The sequence below is a fragment of the Liolophura sinensis genome, chromosome 8 (assembly GCF_032854445.1).
Source record: "Liolophura sinensis isolate JHLJ2023 chromosome 8, CUHK_Ljap_v2, whole genome shotgun sequence".
NCBI classification, from domain to species: Eukaryota; Metazoa; Mollusca; class Polyplacophora; order Chitonida; family Chitonidae; genus Liolophura; species Liolophura sinensis.
The window spans coordinates 9703936-9730303 of NC_088302.1; the positions used below are offsets into that span (position 1 = coordinate 9703936).

Below are 26368 nucleotides of genomic sequence, written 5' to 3' on the forward strand. Positions count from 1 at the left end.
TGTAAATTCAGTCGTTCGACTGTTGCATATATATATAGGTTTACTCTATTAAGAGTTCTGCGTATATTACGGCTAAGAACACTAAGATGAAGAACAGTTTAGCCATTCTTTTGACAGCGTAAGCGTTCTAGATAAAGAAACAGTTACCTCTCCATCCGCATGGATAAAATATATTTCTCAGTTGCTCATCGAGCCTTGCTTGATGTACAGTGAATACAGCTTTTTTGAAAATGCGTCATTAAATATATAAAGGTCTTGGATTTATTTTTGCCGGATTTAAGAAAACAATCGTATACTATATATAAAGATGATTGCAACCACCATGGTACACATGTCTAGCATGACACCAAATATACTGTTCGACTTTAGGTCACATGCTTACGTAAAACAGAGCCCGTAGAGAACCTTTATGATTTATATATTTTTTTTGTTTTCATTACTACATTGAGTAAAACAACATATTCAGTAAAAGAAAAAACGTTGAACCTAAAGATGTCTGTAGCAGATAATAGCTGTCAATCCAAAAATACGTCTCCGTCACTACTAGATGATCTAGGAACATGACGCTGAAGGCTTTTTATATCTTCTTATCAAGATGGGACAGTGATTGCATCTCAGTTATAAGTAAATCTCGTACATTTACAGTGACGAGGAGTTGAGTTGGAAAATGTCGTTAATCAAATGAAGGTGTTCCTTCGGGTGTTTTCAAGGAGAAATGACTTCCTCGACATTCCCAATATATAGTCAGTTTCAGTTCTTCGACGAAGTCAGACATACATTAATGCTTTAGCGTAAAATAACAGTTTAATATAATCATGAGGTAAACATCGCTATATACCTTTTTCTGTAAGCTCCAGGTTTGAATGCTTAGCCCCTATTGTTGAGAGAACACCTAGGGCTAACTTGATAATCACGGAACACTTTTGTTGAAAAGACACACAGTTAGACTTTGCTCTCTAGCTTACTCACTTTGTATATTTAATGAATATTTTGATACATCTGTAAAGTTTCTGGTAACTCGACATTTATTCACGCGGAACTGATTATTACTTCAGCCTACTATTTTCAACCTTCTATGCAACCTTCCAAATGTTTTTGTTCGGTGTTCTTGGTATCTTAAGCTTATTAGGTGACATTTGTGGGATTAGTAATTAAAATAAAGTTATTTTCCTTTACTCGTCTAACACTTATTTTCCTCCAGATTAACCATGATGATGTGAATACATGTGTATACTATTTGCTGAATGGACATTAAAAATACCCTTCCTTTCACACGGGAAATGTTGTTTACTCACAACAACAAGGACATGTATGGTGGGTTAACCCTTCCACTTGCAAATTGATGTTTACTTAAAGAATTCGCATAATACCGTTTGGTAAAAAAAATCCAAGTTCTCTTGCACTTTTTCAGAGAAGCCTCAGACGACAATGGACGGTCACATCACTCTAAAGTCAGGACTTTGACTCGTATGCACAATGAAGACATGTTACACTTTCATGTGAACTTGTCGACACGAAAGTCAGCCTCTGTCAATGGAAATTTAAAATTATAATTTTTTACTTGATTTAAATTTCAAAACCTGTTTTTTGTAATTGTCAGGTATAGAAGGTGAGTTATGAAGGTGGGTTCAGTCAGTGTGAAATAACAAAGGATATTTTCTATCATGTTGATCGTGACCTGTCCAACAAAAGCTGCAAAACTTGCTGTAAACAAGAAGCCGTGAGCTTCTCATATATGATACTTTTTGGGAACTACTCTATGCAAGAATAAAAGAACATTTCGAAAACTTTGTTATGAATTTAGAACACAGATAAACCCATTCGTCTGCTGAAGGAAACAGCCTACCCCAGAAGAAAAAATAAACAAAATGATCGGTTGTTCATAATTTATGTAGGCCGTCTCTATTATTTGCTCTGAAATTTGCCATCTATATTGTCCGATATCTATATTGCGTCTTATAGATTTGACATAGACATATTCTTTGACACTGACCAAATCGATGAACACAAAAACAAAATGACAGAATTTATTCATTTACTTATGTATTTAGTTCGTGTTAAGGCCATGGTCATGATTTTTTAACGCACTCTTTGGGACTCGGGTTTATTAATAAATGAATCCCAATGCCTATAATACACCACAATCGTTAATGTAAGAAATACACTCACTTAAGGCTGCAGTCGAGTCAGTTGGATTCGAACCCACGACCTTTTCGGCCTAGGTTCGATCGTCATCGGAATTAACCAAAGAGAGTGCCACGAGTAATGTGAAGAACCCAGTGGGCTGACACTTTGCATCGTTAAAGAAACAAAATGATTATTTTTATATCGTTCTTCAAACATTCGGATATGATTACATTCTACAAGACCTTTTCAGTAGTATTTTATTCATCAACATAATTTGAATTTTCTTTAAAACACTGATCTTCACGTATATGTAATTCTACTCATTAGAATTAAGAGTCGTAACCTTCGCTATGGCCATCCCATTTTTTGTGTGTATCTTGGACATGATGAAATAGTAATGCAGTGGTTCAGACAGGTAAATAATATTGGATTATTATAATATCCGCATAGCATTGCAGTATAACTCTTCGTTCTAAGCCGACCAGCTCTAGTTTAGGACAAGAAGCATACTAAATGGGAAAATTGGTCATATTTTAGTTTGCAGATTTCAAAATACAAGCGTTTCCAGACGTCACATACGCCTATGCATTAGAGCATGCGCAAGGACAGGTTGTTAGGGCTGTCAAAATGGAGGCATACTAACATGTCTAAATGTTGTAACCATTTCTCCACGGCGTCCAGAAGGTAGCTAATGTAGGTGAAAATGTAACATCAAAATTACCGTGGAATCAATAACTCCTACAGCTGCAGGCATGCAAGGCGTGTTTCATATGCTGCTCTAATTTATATAACCCTGCTAAGTAGATCTGTCTCTCATTTTCATTTCGTGCCATGCTTCGTTTCAAGGTTAAACATGCTGTGGTTGAGAGGAACATTGATTAGTTCAGCGCTCTCCTGCAACAGGAGGTAAATATTGTAGATCACGCTTGGTGTCAACAAGACAGAATATCGATCAGAACTTTGCTGTACCTGTGCACTGTACCTTTCAACAGCTTTGTCCATGTTGCTCTTACCTGGTAGGATGCGTGTAAATTTGCTACACAGACCTGCGGAGCTATAACAGGCCTAAGTGAGTGCATATGTTACCCACATTGGTCCTGAACTGCGACAAGCACGGTGTTATGTTATGAATAATGCATTGTGTTTGCCCCCAGGGTTTGCAACAGCGGCTGTGTTTATTGCAAGAGGAAACCGGTTATCAGTGTGCCCAAAATACCACGGCCCTAGAACAGTGTTGAAATTACTGCTTAATATGTTCACGCGTCACAACAACAACGACGTCACCTCATACGGTTGGCTCATATGTTACCTTATAAAATCATTTTGCTTCATAAATATAGGATATGGAATAAAAGAAGACCTGACCGAATGATTTAAGTGAAGTACATGTATTAGATGAGTTAATGGCTGAAATGGCATCGCACTGGAGCCTGCAAGCCTAGGGAATAAAAAATTGATGCTTATCTTAATAACGTGACTCAAAACGCCGCCATTTTGTTTTCATGTCTGTCGTACTTGGCATGGAAATCACTGAATATTTAGTGCTCTACACAGCCAGCCAGGGAAGACTTATATCAATGATTTGATACCACTGAATAGGCCTACATGTTCCAAGTCTGATGTAACGAATTCAAAGTAGGCTAAGGCAAGTTTATTGAGCATAATGCCCTTTGCACTGTGGACACAGTGATAACTGTTGACCATACATGTATATTAAAGAAACGAGATATATGCCAGTGTGTAAATTTGAAAAATTTTGGTTTGACATACGGCAGCAATGATTCTGCTGACTAAATTTTGCTTTAGGACTGCACAGTTATGGCGTCCCAAATTGCCCAGTCAACAGTAATGGGAGATAACTCTGCATACAGTTTTTTATCCAAGCGTACTGAGTACCGGTACGTGTGAGGGGTGTGACGAGTTTCACAACTCACAGTGTAAATACACGAACTTTACGAGCTACACGTGGTCTACATTTAGCCCAACCCACGAGTACGCCAATATATAGCCTGAGCTTTCTGTCGTTACAGACATCCTGTGGTTAACAAGAGACCTATTGTTGTGCTAAAAACAAACCACAGCGCACGGGTACACATATATGTGTGATATTCAAGGTTAACATATTGTGTAGATTTGAAACAAACCCCCTTGACGAACCAATCGTAAACCTTGTAGATATTTGTGAAACACAGTTATATTAGCTCTAATGAACATAAACTTATATTTAGTGACTAGATTCGCACTTTAGAGGACGAGACCTCTAAACAATGAAAGCAGGCATCACTAAGTAGACCACTTAAAACTATGCATAGATATACTTTCATTTATTTTTTTAGATTTTTTTGGAAAGAATTAAAGACGCTAAAAGATTTGACTTCTAATGTGGGCTTTATGGACTATACTATCAGCGTTTAGGAGCTCTGACGTCACATGAAGTTTATCCAAATCTAATCATCACACTGAATGTTGGAATAACTCGATTTACTCATGAGTGAAAGATTACTGAAATAATGTTCCCAAAAATTCCTTCCTTCTGGTAAACATCAGGAAAAAAGGTGATGTGACGTCAGAGTTCCTGGATACTGCCACTACGGCTAATGAAGCCCACCATAGTTTTCAAATATTTGAATGCCTTTCAACACTCTCAAAACATCTGAAAAAATAAATGAAAGTATTTTTACGCATAGTTTTCAGTTGGTTTGATGATAAACCTCACTTCCCTCGTGTTAAACCTGCGCAGCCTATGTAAGAAGTATTCTTGTATATACGAGAAATCAAGTTTATTTTAAGGCATAGAACATAGGCATGTAGGGGTATTTGTCGTGATATACTTATATGTCTAACGATGGTATCATATGCAATATTGTAATAATTTACAGTTATGCGTTTAATATTAGACATCAGGTACGATCTAGGAGCCTTGTATTCGGAAAGAGCATACAGGAGGACACCCAGTTCCACCCCAGGTGGTAATGAGAGTGCTGAATAGTACAACTGAAACATTGGCACGAACTGGTAGAAGAAAACCCTGAATACGGCACCAAATACAACTCAATTGCCCTCTGCTTTGGTCTGTGTGTATTGTTTTAATCACTTTGGTGAGAGGCAAACTCGTTTAGTTGTTGCAGTATACAATGTATTTAATTCCACGTCCATCTAGTCTATTTCGAGTTGAGAAACCATTGTATTTGCACGGACATGTTGGACAGCAGTATTCTTTCGGACGTTTTCTGGCCTTCCAATATGTTCTCACGGAAGCCGACTAACCGTTGACCAGTCAGACCCTGGGTTCAAATCCAGCTCTCGTTCTTTTAGTTGAAGCCTTTTCGCTCAAAATGTAAGGAGGTATTGTATTCTTTTCTTTACTCTCCTAAGTTTCCTTTACCCATAAACTTCACCGCCATCTTGAACATGAAATATTCAAGACGTCGGTGTGAAACACACAAATAAATCGCATTCTTTGCGATTAGATGTACATGTAATTTGTTATTTTGCCGCTCCAAATGATATTTTTTATTTATACCATTAGCAGGGTATGTAATAAACAGATATCATGGGCTTTTACGATCTATAGAAACTTTTTGTCTGTCGGATTGTGGCTTTGACGTTTTTCTTGTGTGGTACAGCTACTCTCTGGAAAATACAAAGAAGGGTAATCGTGTTGTCTTTCATGCTGAGAATTAAAGGCGACGCGTAGGAATTCTGGGTTGGGTTTTCTCTTACCTATCACGTTTACCTGTCACACTTTCTCGTCCCTCACCTATCCCCTCACGTGACCCACTCACTTCTGACACACCGAAAACGACAACTGATATATAACCATTGTCCGTCGTCACAAAAGTCTATTGAGGACTGAAAGCCCTAAACAAATATCTGTCCAGTATCTCCGGTACAAGTGCAAGAAATCACTCGAGTGTTCAATTTTCACATGGAAATTCATGTCCGTATGAAACATTAATGTGGGCTGATCCCATATGAATATAACCGTATAGGTCACGGCGACTACACTTTGCTCGCTGAACCTTAGTATGGTAGATTGTTAACCAATAAATCTTCAAATGCGTCGGACACCACGATACAAATTTCTTTTTTATTATTACGTTCCGCCTAAAAATATACCGCTTAGGGCTTTATATCGCTTTGAGATTTATATTAGGTTTTTATTCAGTAATAGTCTATCTGTGTCATCACTGGCCATTTTCACAAATTTTGTGTTTTGACATTGCATTAATTGTGATGTAGCCTTCTTTATTGTTTGAAGCTGCTGTTTGCTATTAATATTTCAGTCGCATAAAATTAATAGTTTTCACAGAAGTGTTTCCGATTTAACCATGGAATATCTGGTATCCATAGAAACATCAACAATGTCTTTACAGTGCAAAAGCTTCAACGAGCAGATTAAGTTAAAGGTGTGTGCTTAACATTTATACAGGCATAATTAGCTACTATCAACAGATGTATGCTTACCACCCAAGTATGATTATTTGGTAGTCTTGGCGTGAAAACGTGAGGGTACAGAATATGAATATGAACACGACGGTCTGAACATAACGGATTTGTGTATAAACATGACGCTCCTGATGTCTGAACATGGACTGTTTGGTGTATAAACACCACGATCTGACGCCTGAACAGAACGGTTTGATGTATGAACACGACGGTCTTACGTCCGAACATGACGGTTTGGTGTATGAACACGACGTCTGAACATAACGGTTTGTTATGTATGAACACGAAGGTCTGACATCTGAACATGACGGTTTGGTGTATAAACATGAAGGTTTGGCGTCTAAACATGAGGTTTGGTGTATGAACACGACGGTCTGAACATAATCGTTTTGTGTATGAACACGACGGTCTGACGTCTGAGCATGGCGGTTTGGTGTATGGACACGAGGGTCTGAACATAACGGTTTTGTATACGAACACGACGATGTGACGTCTGAACCTGACGGCTTGGTATGAACACGACGATGTGACGTCTGAACCTGACGGCTTGGTGTATGAACACGACGGTCTGACGTCAGAACATGACGGTTTGGTGCATGAACAGGTAGTCTGACATCTGAACATGACGGTTTGATGTATGAATGCTTACCACCCAAGTATGATTATTTGGTAGTCTCGGCGTGAAAACGTGAGGGTACAGTATATGAATATGAACACGACGGTCAGAACATGACGGTTTGGTGTATTAACACGGACGGTCTGACGTCTGAACATGACCGTTTGGGTGTATAAACACGACGATCTGACGCCTGAACAGGACGGTTTGGTGTATGAACACGACGATCTAAACATGACGGTTTGGTGTATTAACACGACGGTTTGACGTCCGAACATGACGGTTTGGTGTATGAACACGACGGTCTGAACATAAAGGGTTTAAGTATGAACACGGACGGCCTGACATCTGAACATAATGGTTTTATGTATAAACATGACGGTCTGACGTCTGAACATGACGTTTGGTGTTTGAACACGACGGTCTGAACATAATCGTTTTGTGTATGAACAAGACGGTCTGACGTCTTGAACATGACGGTTGGTGTATGACACGAGGGTCTGAACATAACCGTTTTGTGTATGAACACGAACGGTCTGACGGCTTGGTGTATGAAACACGACGGTTCTGACATCAGAACAGGACGGTTTAGTACATGAACAGGGTAGTCTGAGATCTGAACAAGACGGCTTGGTGTATGAACACGACGGTCTGACATCTGAACACGAAGGTCTGAGGTCTGAACATGACGGCTTTGTGTTTGAACACGACGGTCTGAACATGACGGTCTGACGTCAGAACATGACAGTTTGGTGCATGAACACGACGGTCTGAACATGACGGTCTGACGTCTGAACATGACGGTTTGGTGTATGAACACGACGGTCCTGACGTCTGAACATGACGGTTTAGTGCATGAACACGACAGTCTGACGTCTGAACGTGACCTGTCTTACGTACTTCCATAACAACGTGGCATCTTAAGTTTAAAGCTCGTATCCCATTACTAAAATAAAGCAAATATTATGAACGAGAAAGAATGAAACTTACGTAGCAAAGTTTTTATGTATCTCTCATTTAATTCAACATCGTTTCATTAAATCTCCCCGCAAACAAAGTAGAGGTATAAATATATACACGTGAGGCAGACACTGAGCATATGTGAGGTGAATATCCGTTCAGCAGTCTCTTCCACGCAATATTCCCTGACTGGAAATAGTGCAGATCAAACTGAATATATCACTATCATGTGACAGTAATTTGACATCCGGATGTCATGGTCACTTATAAGCGCAGACGTGTTCTCTATTGCATACAGAAGCTGTGATACGTTCAACCTTGTGCAAGGCAAATACTGTACAACTGTGCAGTGCAATTCAATGAGTAAGCCCAATATTATCATATATGCATTAAGATATGTTTTAACGTGTTGGCAATTAATGTAAATGAACAAAAAACAATGTTTATGCGCCTATCGATATGGAATACGTTAACCTGTTAAAAGGACGGACCCGCCATATTAATGTCCATTGTTACAACCCCTGTAGTGTTGACTTGCTCGTCTCAAATGTTCCGTGCTCCTCACACACATCATGACCTTTCCCTATCCTTACCTCATTACCCCATATCCGCTCGACAACTGAATGGGAAACGCGTAGGCAGGTGTAGCTCTAGTCGATTATTTGTTTAAACTCACTCATCTAGTGTGGTACTTTTATACAATTGTTAAGTACGACGTTAAACCCCAGGCACTCACCAACTTTATACAAAATCCTTTAGCACAAGGGTCTAATTTAACATAAATTGGTTGAAGTGAGGAAAAAAAATATGTACTGAAATTTTCTTTCAGGGGCTTCACTTTGCTAACTTTTAAAATTTTACATTTATATTCAATGAAGGCAGTTAATTATTTAACACTTCATTATATTAATAGTGAAATGTGTGATTTTGTTTACTGCTACATTATCAGCACAATGCTGGTCGAGGTCATATAAGTAAAATATTCTTGAGTGCGGCTTAAAACAACAATTAAATAAATAAATAAAACCGGGTTAGTCACATCAGTGTGATTATTACTTTTCATTGCAAAAACAGACTGAAATTTTCATTTATCAAGTTTTTATGCATATTTATTGTTGGTCACCTCAGAAGAATATTTTCATATATACTACCGCCATAAGGTTTATGTGGGAGATAACCGAATTATTATAAACAGAAATAGATAGGAATAGCCTGTTTTATACTCATTACTCTAATATGACGTTAATAGCTTTGACACAGACTGAGTGCGAGAATGTGGGTGCATTACATTACAAATGTATCAAGCGTGTTAATCAGGTGCCTATATCTTGTATAATGTATTCGTCTTAGTCATCATACAATATTGCATAACATATTAAATAAAAACTTTAATTAAATTTTACTTTTCTTTTATTTTATCAGTTCTCTGTGACAAAAGAAAATCCTACTGCCTAGATGATATAAACAGCGACAAATTATTCAAAATGTCTACTCAGATTGAAACGTTTCGCATGCTGCAAGATGTTCAAGACGTACATAACTGGCTGTTTGACAGAAACAGGAGTCTAGGTGCTTGGAAATGATGACACCGGCAGAGTTAAGTCCATTATTGGCGGCGTTTTTCGCGGAAGCCAAGAAATCCGACGGCTCGGACTACGATGTGTGTGGAGCATTTAGTGCTTTTGCGAAACAGCATAGATACTTATCTCCAGAGGCGGCACTACAGCACTACACTTTCGGATCCTGCGTTTGAAGGCACACAGGCGGCACTTGAAGCACGTGGCGGCGGAAAGAGACCTGAAATAGATTTGAAACGACTTTCTGTTGAGGACGAAGAAGCGATGTGGGCGAAGAAGTATTTTGGTAATCATGACGGCGAGGCTCTGAACTGTACCCTGCTGTATTATTTTACAAAATTCTTTGATTTAAAAACTAAAAACGAGCACAAAGAGTTATGTTTTTGGAGATGTAGTTTTGCGGTCCGGAGAAGGCAACATCCGGTTTCTAGAATTTGATCCTCGCCTAAACACGTGGGACGAATGAGGAAGGTTCAAACCAGCGAGCTTCTGCGCTGACGCTCAAACTACAAGACACATTGAACCTAAACTGGTTTTTTCCAAGGTGGCCCGCCAGAAAGGGATCCCGTCCTACTTTCGAGTCCCTCATTCAACACAGACCTTTCCGAACGCGCCCGGCCGCACTCGCCTATGTACTTACAACCTGTGCTGATTCAGTCTAGCTCAGCGCGGGAGTGGTTCGAGGAGAAACAGCTCAATACAAAATCCCTCAACCGTATTGTCAGGTGTATATCTCGAGGCGGTAAAGTCAGTCACAAGCGAACGGAAGACTGTCAAAGTTCAGTGACAGAGGCCGAGCCGCCATTGGCAGACGAGGACGAGAACGAGGCTGCGCGAGAGCCTGAAATAGTTACGGTTGAGGACGGAGGACAGGTTTCGGCTCACGAAGAACACGTTCACTCGGATGAGGTTAACGGTACTGAAAACGATTTTGGATACGACGACGAAGTAAATTCAATCATGAATTCGAACACCGGGACCCTCGTTCCCGCTGATGGGAGAAGTACGGACCTACAAAACCTATCACCAGGCAGTAGACTGGAGTTTACAGGTAACTTCGGGCAGGACTCGCGGGACTACGGCAGAGGTAGAGACTACAGCTCGGCCAGAGCTCCGGCTCCGATCTACCCTTCAGCCTGCTGGATGTATTACGTGACGATCTGACCACGCTTCGCGCCCCAAGTGATTCAGGTAGAACCTTGTCACCTCTCCTTCATACACCCCACCCAATGGACACGGGACTCGGTACCCTGGGGCCGGGAATAGCCCCCAGATCCTACGGCCAGGAGCCCTTTAACTCTCGTCTCAGCGGTCGATCGCGGTTACAGGGGCGACTTCAGGCTATCCGGAACGGCCCCCCGGAGCCTCGGTCAGCCCGAGACAGCTGGCGGTACCGCGGAGGGGCTGAGGACATTAGGACCTCTCGCGCCATGATGGCGTATCAGCCCCGCTCTGTACGCTGGTCCTCACAGGAGGACCTCTACAGCGACCCGTACGAGGGACGAATGAGTCCCCGACCCGCCTTAGGGTACGGGCGGGATGGACCGGATCGTTACTCCCCAGACTCAGTGAGCAGGAGGGATGATTACGTACACAATACCCAGAGGCGAATAGATGAGGCGATTGCCCGACGGGAGCGACCAAGTCGTCTCAGGCCGGATCGCATTGGTGGCAGACGCTACCAAACACAACCTATAGACTTTAACTACTCTTCTTACACGAGCCAGGATCGTTACGGGACGAACTCTGACATTTCCGCTCCGTCCACGATGTCTTATGCCAGACAGGCTCGCCAGAGGGCTGAAGAGAGAGAGGCAGTTGCCCTACAGCCGACCAAAAGTGTGTCCCCACCCCCAAACCGCCCGACCACATCTAACAACGAAGAGGGAGGAGAGACAGAGAATATGGAAACAGAGCAGCAGAAAGGTGAGTGGATTTAACGTGTAACACTATGAAATTGTCAATGACCTTTTCATTTGAACTGAAAATATGTCAATTTGTAAGCAAATAACGATGACAAAAATATTAGATAATATCTAGTAATACATATAACTTGAGATTAAGATGGTCCGTCTATATCTTAATCCCAGATGTATCTAGATTTGGCTATTATGAGGGTACTCCAAGTACCGAAGGTTAAAATGCTTTTTCCAACCAGAATTTTATGATATAAACACTGTGTGCTTTGTCTAAGAATTGGCAATTTAAACGTAGGTTGTTGTGTGCCAACATTTCATAACGTGACATTAACATGCAGTGTAATAAGAGCATACTGTGACAGTGTTTTTAGCAATATATGAATTACAATCATTGTGCCCCAGGATATGACAATTGCCCAAGGGTTGACTTAGAAACCCTAACATTGTATGTCATAAAACTCTGTCACTTTTGATATTAATATCAAGCGCTACATATGATACTACTGCAATATTTACACGAAAGGACGTGTTGTTACATTTTGGTCTCTTCAACCCTTCTCTGCCCCTCCCCTTAGATTAAGATAGTAATACTTGAACGCTATAAACATATATCTGCCATGCCTGAATTCTAAAGCAACATTGTGTGTGTTAAAGTTGAATATCCAGTTTACTCTCTGTGATAATGAACAAGGCCGTCTGTAATTTTAACAGTTATCTATTTTGTATGATTATAATTTCACTAGAACCGCGTGACGTGCGTTTGGGATCTTTCACCTCTGGTCACCCCAGCAATACCCTTAACATTCCGGCCCAATGTGAGACCAATTTCAAATTATCAGCACCGTGACCTAAATTGATCAAGTTTGATTATCGACTCGAATCAAAAATAGAATCTTCCGGAGATCTGAACTGTCGATGCTGCATTACTAATACAACAGGTTTAGTCACATCGGTTTGACATCCATGTGAAAATATGGTCACAAAGGCAGCTGTTGCTAATATAGCTGTTAAGGGACTTTCGTTTCGCTTGAGTAGTTCAGTTTATTTTTTGAAACCAACAACTGAGACGTGTGTGTACAGCTGATCGAGCAAGATTTAGCTTGTCCTTGACTGGATTCATTAGGTGGAAATAGACCTGGGCCAAGAAAGTTTTACTTGTATCTAGCCACTAAGTGCTTCTTGCACACTTTTTCATAGTTCAGTGACTCGATGGCATGAACGATTACAGCCAAGTACATAAGTGGCCGGAAGAAAAAACTATATGATGGCTATTAGCATACTAGTCTATAAGTCAAACAATGGCTAAATCAAATATTCAACAGGTCATGTTGAGTGTCATTTGTGCACTTTCAGACGTGTGGATGTTTCGCTTTCCAAGAAATACTAAAATTACAAGGAAACCAGACCGACGTGCATATCTGGAAAACAATAAAAGAGCGTATTTGGTTTGGCCGCATGAAACAGTGTTCATCAAGTCATAATTTAGTTCAAAATAAAGTTGTTCTGAAGTTAGTGTTGTATTTGAAGCGTGTAAGCTTGAAACTTAAAAGATCTTGTATATGATATTGGCCTGTTGTATATAATGGTATATGCATACCCATGTTTGTAAGTCAACAGCATATAATTCCCTGGGCTAGGTTTTAAATATCACCCCTGTTCACTTGACTCCTGGGTACCCAGGCTACGTAAGTTACCTAGACGCTTATGAAATACACGCAGGACAGGTGAAAGCCAGTTTGAAACTTTTTTCAAGTGTATACTTGTGATGTTGCTTTGACGATTGTATGACTCATGCACTGGTCTCAGCCTGCAGTTATTCAAACCTTACAAAAACTCACGCATTTTTGCCTTATTTTCCGCATTTACGGCCTTAAACTGAGACGACTTCTGGGGCTAAGACTCTATATTAGGCTTTCTCGTCTCCTGCTCTATGTGCGTGTTACCAATGTTAACCTTTCACGTAGAGAGCCGAGACAAACCACTGCTAATTTAAACAAGCCCAGAACTGCAATGCATCCTCTCAAAATGTCAGAAGGGAGAGAATCCCGTAGGAGTGTCGTAGGTTTGTTTGACCTCCTGCTCAAGGGCTCTTTGTCACATCGCCACAGTTTTATTTGTTAATGACGGTCGAGAGCAAACTTCATCACTAGTGTACAACTTTTACAAGAATATGTGTTTTCCAGCCATAAAACGATCTGAAACAGTAAAGTACAGACAAGATGATATTATTTGCAGTATACCTTGTTGGTATTGGTGTTCGGCGAGAGTAGATGTTTGTTTCATGTAAATTTAGATGTGAAAACGCAAATAATGAAGTGCATGTCAAAAAGCAAGAACTGTAAACATCATACAGTAGAGTAATTCAACCCATGTGGAATTCCAAAGACGCCATTGGTTTATTAAGGTGTTGTTATAATTCATTACATTTACCACTTCCTTGTTTCCCTTTCAGAACAGAGAAAAGCAATCCGAGCCAAGATGATGGCGGGGCAGGTACCCCAGGCACCCAAGAGTCCCGCTGCCAAGAAGAAACTTATCCTGGACGAAACAAAACTGGAAGAAATGTTCTTGAAGTGTCTGATCTGTGGAGATATTTTCAACAATACAGACCGATCACCAAAGTTACTACCATGCCATCACACGTTTTGTCTGGCTTGTCTTCTGGAAATGTTTCGGGTGGAGATTGAGCAGCGACAAGCCATGGTAAGCGTCTACCACAACCGCCTGCCCTCCGCCGTCAGAATTGGATGTCCAACGTGCCGAGATTCCAGAATAATTTCCCAAGAAGAACTAAAGAAAATGCCGAACGATCGCACTGTCCTGTCTTTATTAGACCTTGTCTTTCATTCGGAATCTTGTGTGGTGAATTATTGCTCCAGGCATCAAACACAGCCACTGAACTTCTTCTGTGAGACGTGCATTCAGCCCGTGTGCTGCGATTGTACCGTTCTGGATCACATGCAATCTGACAACCACGTGGTCATGAATATAGAGGGCGCTCTACAAAAATACAAGCCACTGATCGAAGAGTGCTTATCGAAATTAGCAAGTCACGCTTCAGAATTAATGGAGTCGAAAACAATCTTGGAAGGTGCTATCCATACTTTGGATACCAACCGTACAGAAGTTATTAATAAACTAAAGGAGACATTCCAGCAATTCCGCACAGCTGCTGATGATCGCGAAGAAGAACTCGCAGAAATATCACTTCGAGAAATTGGGCGAAAAAAGGATGACCTGACTAAGTGTCTGGAATTGGTGCAGAAGCGACGAGAGCAGATTAAAACGACGAAAGATGTTCTTAAAAATGCACAAGATGACGAAAACGTGGAACAGGTATACACTACCCATAAAAAGCTGAAAGAAATCCTTGCAGACCAAGTGACAATCCCTGACAAGCTCCAAGGAGAGTTTTCAGCAACTCTTGACTTCGATGATACTGAACAGACAAATGTGATATTCAAGTTGTCTGAATTTGGAGAAGTTTTATTCGAACACTCGTAGGAATAACTGTATGGTGGCCTTTGAGGGAATCATTAAAAAATTTCATATTTGTATATGTGTGTGTGTAACCGAGGCTATGTCTGCAAATAGTAATCTAAGGCGAACTGTCCCTAGAAGCAAATTATGTCTTATATTCTAAGTTTCCAGCACTCGCAATATAGATACATCCATTTCATGTAATAACAGTGTATTCCCGTTGCCAAACCAACATAACTGGTAATATTTATTCCATCCATACAACTAGAAATCATAGTAACTTCTCATCGTTCCAAGAATTTACACCATATCTGTGATTCATATTATTTTTGGCCTACCTTGATATTTTCACGTCCTTGTCCGGAAAGCGAGAATCACAGGGTTCAACTGGAGAACACGTTTATCCCACAAAATCCCATGGATCCAGTAATTACATGTATTTAGCTTTCCATTTCGATAATGTCGCCAAAAGTGTGCGGTCTTGTATAACTCGTGTGTAAAACAGAAACTGCTTCTACCTGCTTGTTATAGTTATGTTGGAGAGGATATTTCATTCCCATGAAACTTTCCGTTACTACCCTTCCTGGACAGTGTGGTTGGAAAGGCTTAGACGCCTACACATTCTCAGTGCCAGAAGTCTGGCACGGATGTTTGTGAACCACTTAGAGATGTCTTTTCGTGGACTAACACGATTGTTCCTACCCAGGGCGGGAAACGACAAGTTTTCGATCCGGTCATTCTTAAAAATTACCATTTTCAAGAAATGTTTGATCTTACAAAAGCTTGAGAAAGTGAAAGTAAGTGACATCTGGCGCTTGCTGTATTCAATATTAGTTTTGCTTCTCCTCCCAACCTAATAGCGACCCGCGCTTTTTTATAACTGCCATCTTTACATCATTAATTATAGGACCTTTAAATATATATCAGAATTTGAGACTTTCGTTCGAAGACAAATTAGTTATGATATTAATAAATGCTGCAATGGTTAAACATCAGTAGTTGACGTATAGTTTTAGAGAAGCTGAATGTTTGAAGACGACTTAGACATGTTGTTAATGAGATATTTTAAACATTTTGAAGATCGAAGTATCGTTTTAGGTCTGTTCGCAGAACATCTTCATGTTAGCTTGACTAGTGCAAGGAAATGGTAATATCATAGTGTTGTTCAAAGATCAAGACAATGATCCGAATTGTTAGTCTCACCAAATGGCATATGTAACGTCTTCATCCAGTGTTAACCTCCTTATACAGTGTTAATTGTTTACTACAAACCATGTTTCTCCAAAGAGTGCTGTACTTTTTATGGACGAAAATGCCGATAGAATAAGAGCAACTTGTTTTTTTTTAATAATAAAAATAATTTATCTTTCCTGAAACTCGTCTTATATACTGCTTTGTTAATCCAATAAATTAATTAAGGTTACATGCTGTTTCAATGATGATGGTTTTATCTAACAACGCCACTGTTTGTTTCTTGACAGCTCAACAACTGTGTGGCTTAACAGTGCTATAAGTACAAGTACTGTGCGACTTAATGATATGAATGCAAAGATAGTGTGGCATAACAATGGTGTAAATGCAAAGATAGTGTGGCTTAACAATGGTGCAAATGCAAAGATAATGTAGCTGGTTCAAGGTTGGTGGTTTATCTTAAAAAATCCACTGTTTCACGAAAGGTCAACGACTGTGTGGCTTAAGCATGATATATATATGCAAAGATGGTGAACAATGATATAAGTGCAAAGATGGTGTGGCTTAACAATGGTATAAGTGCAAAGATGGTGTGGCTTAACAATGATATAAGTGCAAAGATGGTGTGGCTTAACAATGATTCCATTGCAAAGATGGTGAACAATGATATAAGTGCAAAGATGGTGAACAATGATATAGATGGTGATGCTTAACAATGGTAATAGTGCAAAGATGGTGTGGCTTAACAATGATAATAGTGCAAAGATGGCTTTATGGCATAACTAGGGTGCGTGTGTTTCTTGCATGAATAGTTAGAATAAAATATGTGTCAAATGACAAGAGGCCGGGTTTCACCGGTGACGTGTGACCATTTGCCAGCTATCACACTGTTGTCGTTCCTCTGGTCTTACTATCTATGCAGTACGTCTTTAATTATATTTATAACAATGAAGTAGGGGGAACGATAGAGTGGCTTAACAGTAATCAGTGATATGAGTCCATTTATCGTGTGACTAAACACTGATCAGTAAAAGTGTAAGGTTAGTCTGGCTTGCTATATTGATAATTGGCTAAATAATAAAACTAATAAAAGGATTGGGTGGCTACTGTCTGAAATGAGTCAGAGAGTAACCTCGAAAGACAACGATCTGTAAGTCTGTAAGTGGAAAATTGATTATAACACCAGAGAACAGATTAAATCATCGCAATGGAATTCAGTTAGATCTCATTAACTGGTTATCTCTGTCGAAGTCTTCGCTATCACTGCCTTCGTCACATACGTGGACGTTTTTCTGTACGAGTTGCACACATGTACAGCTTTAATTGTGAACATGTGTTTTAATCACTGCAAAGCAAACTATTCCAAGTGTCAATTTATTCACTCTCATCTAGGTACATATGACACGATGAATTTTGGTTTTCTCTGCAAATTAATGACACCAAGAATTTTGCTTTCCTCATCAAATGTTCTGTCCTGAAGCAGAAGAGCCCGTTTTCGAACCTGTGTATCTGGAACACTGGAAGTTTCCTCCTCTCCAGTGTATATTGGATCAACTTTACATTGAGTCTAAACGTCGAATTCTCTCTTCTGATAGTCACCTCTCAGACGGTTAGTTCCCATTTTCAAATGTTGTTCGCTATAACTTGTAAGCCACATCTTCGCATCCAGTGATCTTTAACCGCAGTTAAATTGGATTCCAGTCATTTAGGTGTAAGACTTTATGTAAGGAAAGTAGTAATCTACAATGAAAGGTACTTTGGTTCGTCTCGATTTATTCAAGCGCCTCACACTCGTAAAGATTACCACCATGTTTATGTATACAAACTCTCCTAAACATGTTTAGAATACATTAAAGATATAAAAAGATAAGAATATTTTGACTTACACTTTCTGAAGTTAGATAATAATCACCAGTTGAGTCGCATCTTTTTGGTATTAAAATCTATTCGAGGGTTTATAAGTGAACGATTGTGTAATGTATGAAAACATAGGTCACAAATCAACCAACCCCTGGTAAAAAGAGGTTTACATTAATTTACATATGAACGAAGGTTTTGTATCGTTTATACTAAGTGACCTTTTGACTGTGCTTTGCTATCGTACCCATGTTTTGTACTTAGCAATAACCATTAGTCACTTATAAAGATTTCATTAATAACTCATAAAGTTCTTTCTTTGGTTGTCACGTAGAGTCAGCTGTGGTTGACAAATGACTGAAAGAAGACTCACCTGTGAACATTCAAGAAGGTTCTAATGAGGTGTAGTATGGTGCAAATCGTCTATTAGTAAACAACTCTGTTAAAGATCACAACAACTTTTAAGACATACCAGTAAAGATTTATAAGGAAGCAAACCCTTTTGGCTGATTGAATCAGCGCATGTGGGCGAATTTTAAGGTATAATTGCCCGGAAGAGCAAAGTACCTTCGCGAACAATCTTCATGATTACCTGGTGACCAGATGAATGAAAAATACTGTAGGCTCATGATAATAGGATCAAAATGAGAGATTAAAACTGACTAGCTGAATTCTCTTTATTAAATAATTCATAAGTTTGAGTGATAATTATTAACAAATAAAGAAGAGAATAATTTTTCGTTATTGTTTGTCTTGCTGGTTTGGGGAAATATCTCTAGCCTTCCGGATAATTCTTTAAACCACAGAGTGAACTAAAACATCTGACGGTTTATCTACCCTACGTGTAGACCTACATTCCCATGTGGATGTAACACGTAATCAGTTACTTGTCACGTAAGGTGTCTCTTTCTAGAAACACTTCATGGCGTTGCATTGTGACAATTTGCCATACCCAATAATTTCTCGATGGAAATCGGATATTTGGTTGATTGATTAATTGACTGATTCACTGAACGATAGAACAATAGAACTGTTGACTGACAAATGGTTGCAGAAATGATAGGAAGGTTCATCAAACAGTTGAATGATAGAATTACACATTGATCAAATGAAAGACAAATTACATGGTATATGATCATCTGATTCTTGCTTCTTTAAATTGAAAAATTAGTTTTAGTTTAGTTTGAAGGAACGAACGATTGATTGACATGTTGACTGGCTGAACGGAACATTGATTGAATGGGTGATTAAATGATCGAATGAAATATTGATTGAATGCTTCGTCGGTTAAATGATTGACTAAATGGTCAATCGATTGGATAGTTGATTGAATGATTAAACCCTCGGCCTGTTGAATGGTTGATTGATTTGAACAGTAAATTTTTAAACCCTTGGATGATTGAATGGTTGATCGACCAGTTGGTAGGCTCATTGAAAGGTACATTGCTCGAATGATTGATTGCTGTAATGGAAGATTGATTGTGTATCCTTGATCATCTGACTTGATTAAATTAATTGTAGATTGCTTGAAATATTTAACAGGTCCAGTTTTTGACTGACTGGTTGATTGGCTGACTAATCCTGATTGCACTCTCGGTACCAGCCGGTTTACTTTACGAGAACATTTGGCTGATATTTTCAAGCACTGAAATATATATATTCAGGCGACCCGGAAGGGTCTGGATAAAAAGGGTCCAAACTAGTAACGTCTAATTAACTGCATTTTTGTTTTACCTTGTTTTGCTTAAGCCACGGTGCTAGAAGGCATGCAAGTTGATATTTTCATAAGCATTTGCATGAACAGTTACAATAAAACCGTACCTGAGGTAAACGCGTGTGAACATTTGCCAACTGTACTACACTGTCGTCAATGCTCTAAAATGCTGTCTTATGCTAAAGTATGCCACAGATGCTTTATAGACAGCTCGACACAAACGATTCCGTATAGAAAACTGGGGAGCGGTAAGTTGCATCCACAATTTAATATTGCACAAAATTTAATTAGAAAATCAAAATATAACAAATCAGAATAATGAGACAGCAATAGAAATATGGGAACTCACGGAATACGGAAAGATGTAGTGAATTAATACGATGATGTAGTAATAATGATGCGTATTGTTTTAAAGGAGTTATTCTGCGATGCCATGTGCCGAAGGAAAGGAATACCATGTAGGTATTGTAACAAATACCATGTAGGTGTCGTAAAAAATACCATGTACGTGTGGTAACAAATACCATGTAGGTGTCGTAACAAACACCAAGTACGTGTCGTAACAAATACCATTACGTGGGAAGGTCTGCCAGCAACCTGCGGATGGTCGTGGGTTTCCGCCGGGCTCTGCCCGGTTTCCACCCACCATAATGCTGGCCGCCGTCGTATAAGTGAAATATTCTTGAGTACGGCGTAAAACACCAATCAAAAAAAAAAAAATAACAAATACCAAGTACGTGTCGTAACAAATACCATCTACGTGTCGTAACAAATACTGTTATACCAATCGTCATTCATCCAAAATTATGAAACTCACTGTCGCTTTAATGGAACAGTCCATACATCAAAAGGAGCAATTTCTTTCAACACTTATACACCCCTTACAATGTACCTTTACCTTTGGTTAAGCAGATTATAAACTTATAAGTCAGAGCGCCAGAGATGATGGATACTACGTCCACTCGTAAGAGAAAAAAACGACGAATACATTAATGTTTCTGGATACCAAATTGGATCAATTAATGCACTAAATGTTATATTACTATCATTTCTGGTACAAGTGAACAATGTTCATTCGAATTTCAGGAAGGATGTAAATTGTCTTTTCTCTGTGTAAGCGTCTAATGATAACGATATCATTAAAACAGATCATATATTTTTATCTTAACCTATAAGCCATTAACACTGATTCATTTGTTCCTGTTCCAAATTTGTACATTATACCTCTAAGTATACATAAGGCTCAACCCGCGATTAAGCCGTAAATATTTCAGAGCTGGTTGCGTATATCTCTTTCTAAGGTGTAGAGAGTGGTCCCCCTTGATTTCCATCTCATTAACTTTTGCTACAACGATGGTATTTATAGCAAGAGAAAAAAATAATGATGATGACACCTTGAAGATAAAAATAACACAATACCATAGATGTTACAGGTGTAACTTGTCATTCAACCATGTCAAGGTTTTGGCAAAAACTACATGTGTATAATAAACAGCCAGTGTTGTAGCATATACATATTTCCAAATACTCTCACTCGTTCAATCTTTCTATAGAGCATGGCACAATAGGCCTGCATCAGATAATTATCATTACAACAGAGACACCCGCCATAGCAAAACAAATCACAAATTGCGGAACAATCACAAAACATGTACAATAAATTACTATATATCTGGTCGTTTTAAACCAATACAAAAGTTCCAACATAGACAGTAAATCACGGTAACGACGACGGAAAGTTGGCGAAGGGTCTCAGGTAACCGGTTAAATACGGCCCTTGGTCAGTTTTACCTCAGGTAGGGTTTAATTCGAACTGTTCACATAAATGCTTAAATCATTTCTGACGCCCCTAGCATGATTGCTTAAGCAGAATTAGGGACAAAGGATGACCTGCTGATGCAGGCATCTCCGCGGCCTGGTACCTTTCTAGTAATTCTAGACCAGCGACATCTAATCTATTGCTTTCGACACTACTGCATATTTTTGTACATAAGTCGGCTTAAGCCACGGTGCTAGTGGTTGTGTAAGCTGCTACTGTTTAAACATTTACTTAAACAGAATAAAACCGGAACTGGTCGTGGGTTCCCCCGGGCTCTCCCCGGTTTCCACCCACCATAATGCTGGCCACCGTCGCATAAGTGAAATATTCTTGAGTACGGCGTAAAACACCAATCAAATAAATAAATAAATAAATAAACCGGAAGTTAGCTAAACTGACAAGAGACCGTCTTTCGCCGATTACGTGTGACCATTTGCCAACTATCAGTGTTCTCCATTCAAGATAGTTTTTTCTTCTGTATTAGTTTAGTTTTGTTTTCTTCCTTTTAAAATAATCCAAACAACAATGCGAGGGATCAGGCGTCAGGGGTGTTTTGTACAGCAGCAGATGCATATATAAACATGTAGAGCGATTTCTGCAACGTGCACATAACAACACGCATCCAATATTACAGCAGGTATACATGTTCAAGTATATTATTGAAACAAAACATGAAAAATCAACATTCATCATATTTCAGCGTATTTCACCGGTTACGCGTGACCATTTGCCAGCTATCACACTGTCCTGGCTGCTCTGGTTTTACTCTCTATGCTGTACGTTCTTAATTGTACTATATTAAACACATTTTTCAAATATGTATGGTTTTAAAAATGTAGCCTATCGTTTAGTCAAGCACTAAGTATGATCGAGGCTGCAAAGGTACATCAGAATGCCTAATAAATGGTTCTGATCGTTATTGTTTAGAAGGTCTAATAAAATTGCAGTTTAGTATGTGAACATTAGCACGTCCCATTCAAAGACATAAATATGCAAGAAAGATGTGATCACAACAGATAGGGTGAAGAAAATTATGCTTTGTACGCCAGTGTGTCACCTAATGATGTCGAAAGATCATCAAGAAATAGCAGTATAATTAAAGCCGTACAGTATAGAGGGTAAAACCCGAGCAGCGACGATTGTGCGATAGCTGGCAAATGGTCACAAGTAACTGGTGAAATACGGCCTCTTCTTAATTTACTCCAGATAGAGTTTCATTCCGACTGTTCATCTAAATGCTTAAAAAGAAGCAAATTACACACCCCTATCACCATGGTTTAAGTAGAATTAGGTAAAAAATATGTCCAATGATGTTAATTGCAATATATTAGACGTCACTGGTCTAGAATTACTCAAAATGCCGTATTGTCATCACATTTAACACGTAATCACATTAAAACAATGTATAGGGCTCATACCTCCGGGATGCTCAGTCCACCAGCAGAATCCTGGTTTATGCAGGAATACAATGCAACTAAAGACATACGGCATAGAGAGTAAAACCAGAGCAGCGACGATAGTGTGACAGATGGCAAATTTTTACACTTGACCGGTGAAATATGACCTCTTGTCAGTTTATCCCAGTGAGGGTTTTATTCTAGCTGTTCATGTAAATGTTTAAAATGACCGATGTAGCAACGTTCTCCATTTGGGATATGTCAGTGTTTACAATGATGATCATCTCCAAAAGCTTGAAGGTAAAGCTGATATATAAAAATGAAGTAAGCTTCAGTAGAAAGATTGCTGGAAATTGCGTGCAAAAATACGCATGCTTATTTTATTATTTATTCTTTATATTTATTTATTTATTACTCATAATATTTTCTGTTGGGTTTTATGGGCCACGTTCATAATGCATGTCTCCTGAACATAAAAAAATTTTTAAAATGTTGTGTGACGTCACTAACGACATACGGTGCAATATGGTGCATAAAGCCCAATTTACAAACCACAGATTTGAGTGTATTTCATTCAGAGAAAAAAATTCTAAAAAATGTAAATGTATTGTCAGATACAGCTCTATGAATCTATTGAACGATGCTTTCTCCATTTTTAATTTTTTCTCTAGCTTTAAAATAGTTCTCGGTTTTAACTATTAACTATTAAAGATAATTTTCTTGTCGTTTGTGGAAACGCAATTCTAAAATATCTGATTATAAGAAATTGGGACATACGAGATAACTCTATAGAGGCTGGACACAGACATAAAAGATATCCAAACTCCAAAATGGTTCAGGACTTCCTGTCGGAAAAATATCTGGGATGGGACAAGATTTCTTCAAATAAGTGCTCCACTGGTACATTCAGGAACAGCGAAATATACCTATACGTTCAAGTGAGGCACGCAAGTTCATCTCGCAAAATTTGATGAATGAACGATTATAGTTACACACTATGATGCTTTTACCTATCTCTTCTCTGGTTAATAACTGTGATGATTACAATCGCTTTTTGGTCTTTTCAGTGTCTAAAATAATACTGCAGATGTGATACAGAATTGAAGAAAAAGATAACAGCTGAAGGTGTGGTTTTGATTGCACCTACCTTTCATCCGTGAATTCCCAGTAAATGGTGCTGTGCGTCGTCTCTAGGGGCGATAAAAAATCAAAAATACAGTTCCAGAAGCATTGGGATTTTTTTGTTTTGAGATGTGAGCTATTATAACTGTATTGGCCGAGTACTGGTAGCATAAATAATCTTATACAAAAGGAAAGAACAGAACATCAAAAACAAAAAAAAAAAGAAACGTTACTGTAGATAATTACATTCATTTTATCCGATGTATACATGCAATTGTGGATCTTGATAAGATATAATGCGTGCTCGAGTCGTTTTTACAAGCTTGGGAACATATCAGAACAACGTGGAAACTACAACGTGATAAAAGACTCGCCGCGCTTATATCTCGAATCAGATAGAAAGCAGAAAAGTGGATCCTCGACATAATACAAAATGGCACACGAAGAAAGATGGCAAAAGTACTGTCAGAGATCTCACCCTGTTACTTTGGCAGACAAAAAATTGATTATTGTTGAAGTTGAGGATTTCGTGAACAACCCAAGTAGCCAACGCTCTCGAGTCAGGAACTTTAAGGTTGTTCAAGTTTCAACAGAGGGTTCTGATAGAAGCCAATCGAATAAGAATGGAAAAGGCAAGAAAGGATCGGATATTGAAAGTGGAATGTTTTCTGACAATGTCCGTTGCCTGATTTCACAAATCCGTGACCAGGTTCGCTACATCCAGAGTCAGGGAGCAACAGCGAATTCGTCCCTTGATTGCCATGGTGACACCGTCACCAGGAACGCGTTTCTGGTTGGTCGCGCTTGTAAGGAGGATGTCGATGAAAACGAGGCTCCCGCTTACACGACAAGAAGTAGTTTACACTCATCATCTCCATACAATAAGCCGTCACCTGTCTGCCCTGGGCCAGGTGAGATGGCTGCGAATAACTCTGACAGCCCATTTTTTAGGTTCTCCCCGAGAAGCAGCAGTTTTAACTGTGGTCGGGACATCTTCGGGAGGCCGAGCAGAACCACAAGTTCGAGGCACGCTGAAGGTAAGGGTTGTTCACCTGGTTAGCTCTTCATTTACTTTCATGTGTACGTTACACCCAGGTGCACATAAGATAACAGATAACCTATTACTTAACAACTCATATATACAAACTGAGTAGCACCGTTACTGTGTGTTTTATAGAATGCACTGTAGTGGGCACTACAATCTCATTAACATACGGGTATCGGCACTTAACTCAGAAGTTAGTTGTATCGCAAAGAACAAAGGTACAGTATCTTTCGTTAGATCTGGCAATCCAGACCTATAAACAATGGGCATCTCACAAGTACAGGAAAAGGGATGTGTGAAAGCCAAGACATCTTCCCAAAAGCACCTTCAACCCAGAATTAGTCCTATTCATTTAGCTGGTTAAGAAGTTACATAAGGTCAAATGAGACGTACAATTTATACATCTCACCGTCGTTTTTCTATATTTAATGTGCAGATCTAAGCTTCTTTGTCACCACGACTGTGTATTCAGTTGTGGGTTTACAAACGCATTCCTTTATAACATGACAACCAAATAATTTTTTTTCTTCAGAGCAAACAAAGACAGCACACATTGACAGCTAGATTTAGATTGCACTAATTTTACGTTTGAAAAAATCTGATGTAATGTGATTTTGAAAAAATGTGCTGTGTACCTCATCAAAGTTAAGTTATTATCTTTTCAGCTTTAATATAAAGGCTTTGTCATTTACGGCGATGTCTGTATGAATACATTGCTAACGTCGACACTCCATTGGACATCTTGATTATCGTGCATGATAATTCGAATTAATGGATGTAGACCTTTGTTTAAGCTATTCGAGAACACACCTGTCCCATCTAGTTTCTTTAGTATACAGCAGGGCCGTGTTAACACGGCTATATGGTACTACTATACTGTGAATTATATTCATCACGTGGCTAAGAGCCCTAAGATAACCACCACCTGATAAGATTATAACATTATCTGGCATACTTATAACACGTGTCACCAAATAGTGCCTGTTCCGTCATATTAAAATATAACATAAAAAAACTGACATAGAGGTGTTTTTTATGGCCACATTCCTTTCATTGGCGCTGTCCTTCAAGGTTTTATTCTAGGTGACAGCTATC

The 26368-nt window shown here is 39.1% G+C and overlaps 2 protein-coding genes across 2 annotated transcripts in view; both read left to right on the top strand.

Annotated features, from left to right (window-relative positions):
• The first annotated feature begins 10917 nt into the window (after window positions 1-10917).
• LOC135474020 (uncharacterized) lies at window positions 10918-16504 on the top strand. Its single transcript, XM_064754001.1, has 2 exons — window positions 10918-11655; window positions 14101-16504. The coding sequence occupies exons 1-2, from the start codon at window positions 10959-10961 to the stop codon at window positions 15150-15152; spliced, it is 1749 nt and encodes a 582-aa protein (XP_064610071.1). The 5' UTR covers window positions 10918-10958; the 3' UTR covers window positions 15153-16504.
• Window positions 16505-25096: 8592 nt separating this feature from the next.
• The window catches only part of LOC135472672 (E3 ubiquitin-protein ligase TRIM33-like), a 34466-nt gene continuing 33194 nt past the window's right edge, over window positions 25097-26368 (top strand). Inside the window, exon 1 of the mRNA XM_064752281.1 lies at window positions 25097-25265. Within this exon, the coding sequence (XP_064608351.1) occupies window positions 25145-25265 (121 nt within the window). The 5' untranslated portion in view covers window positions 25097-25144. The remainder of the gene's footprint in view (window positions 25266-26368) is intronic.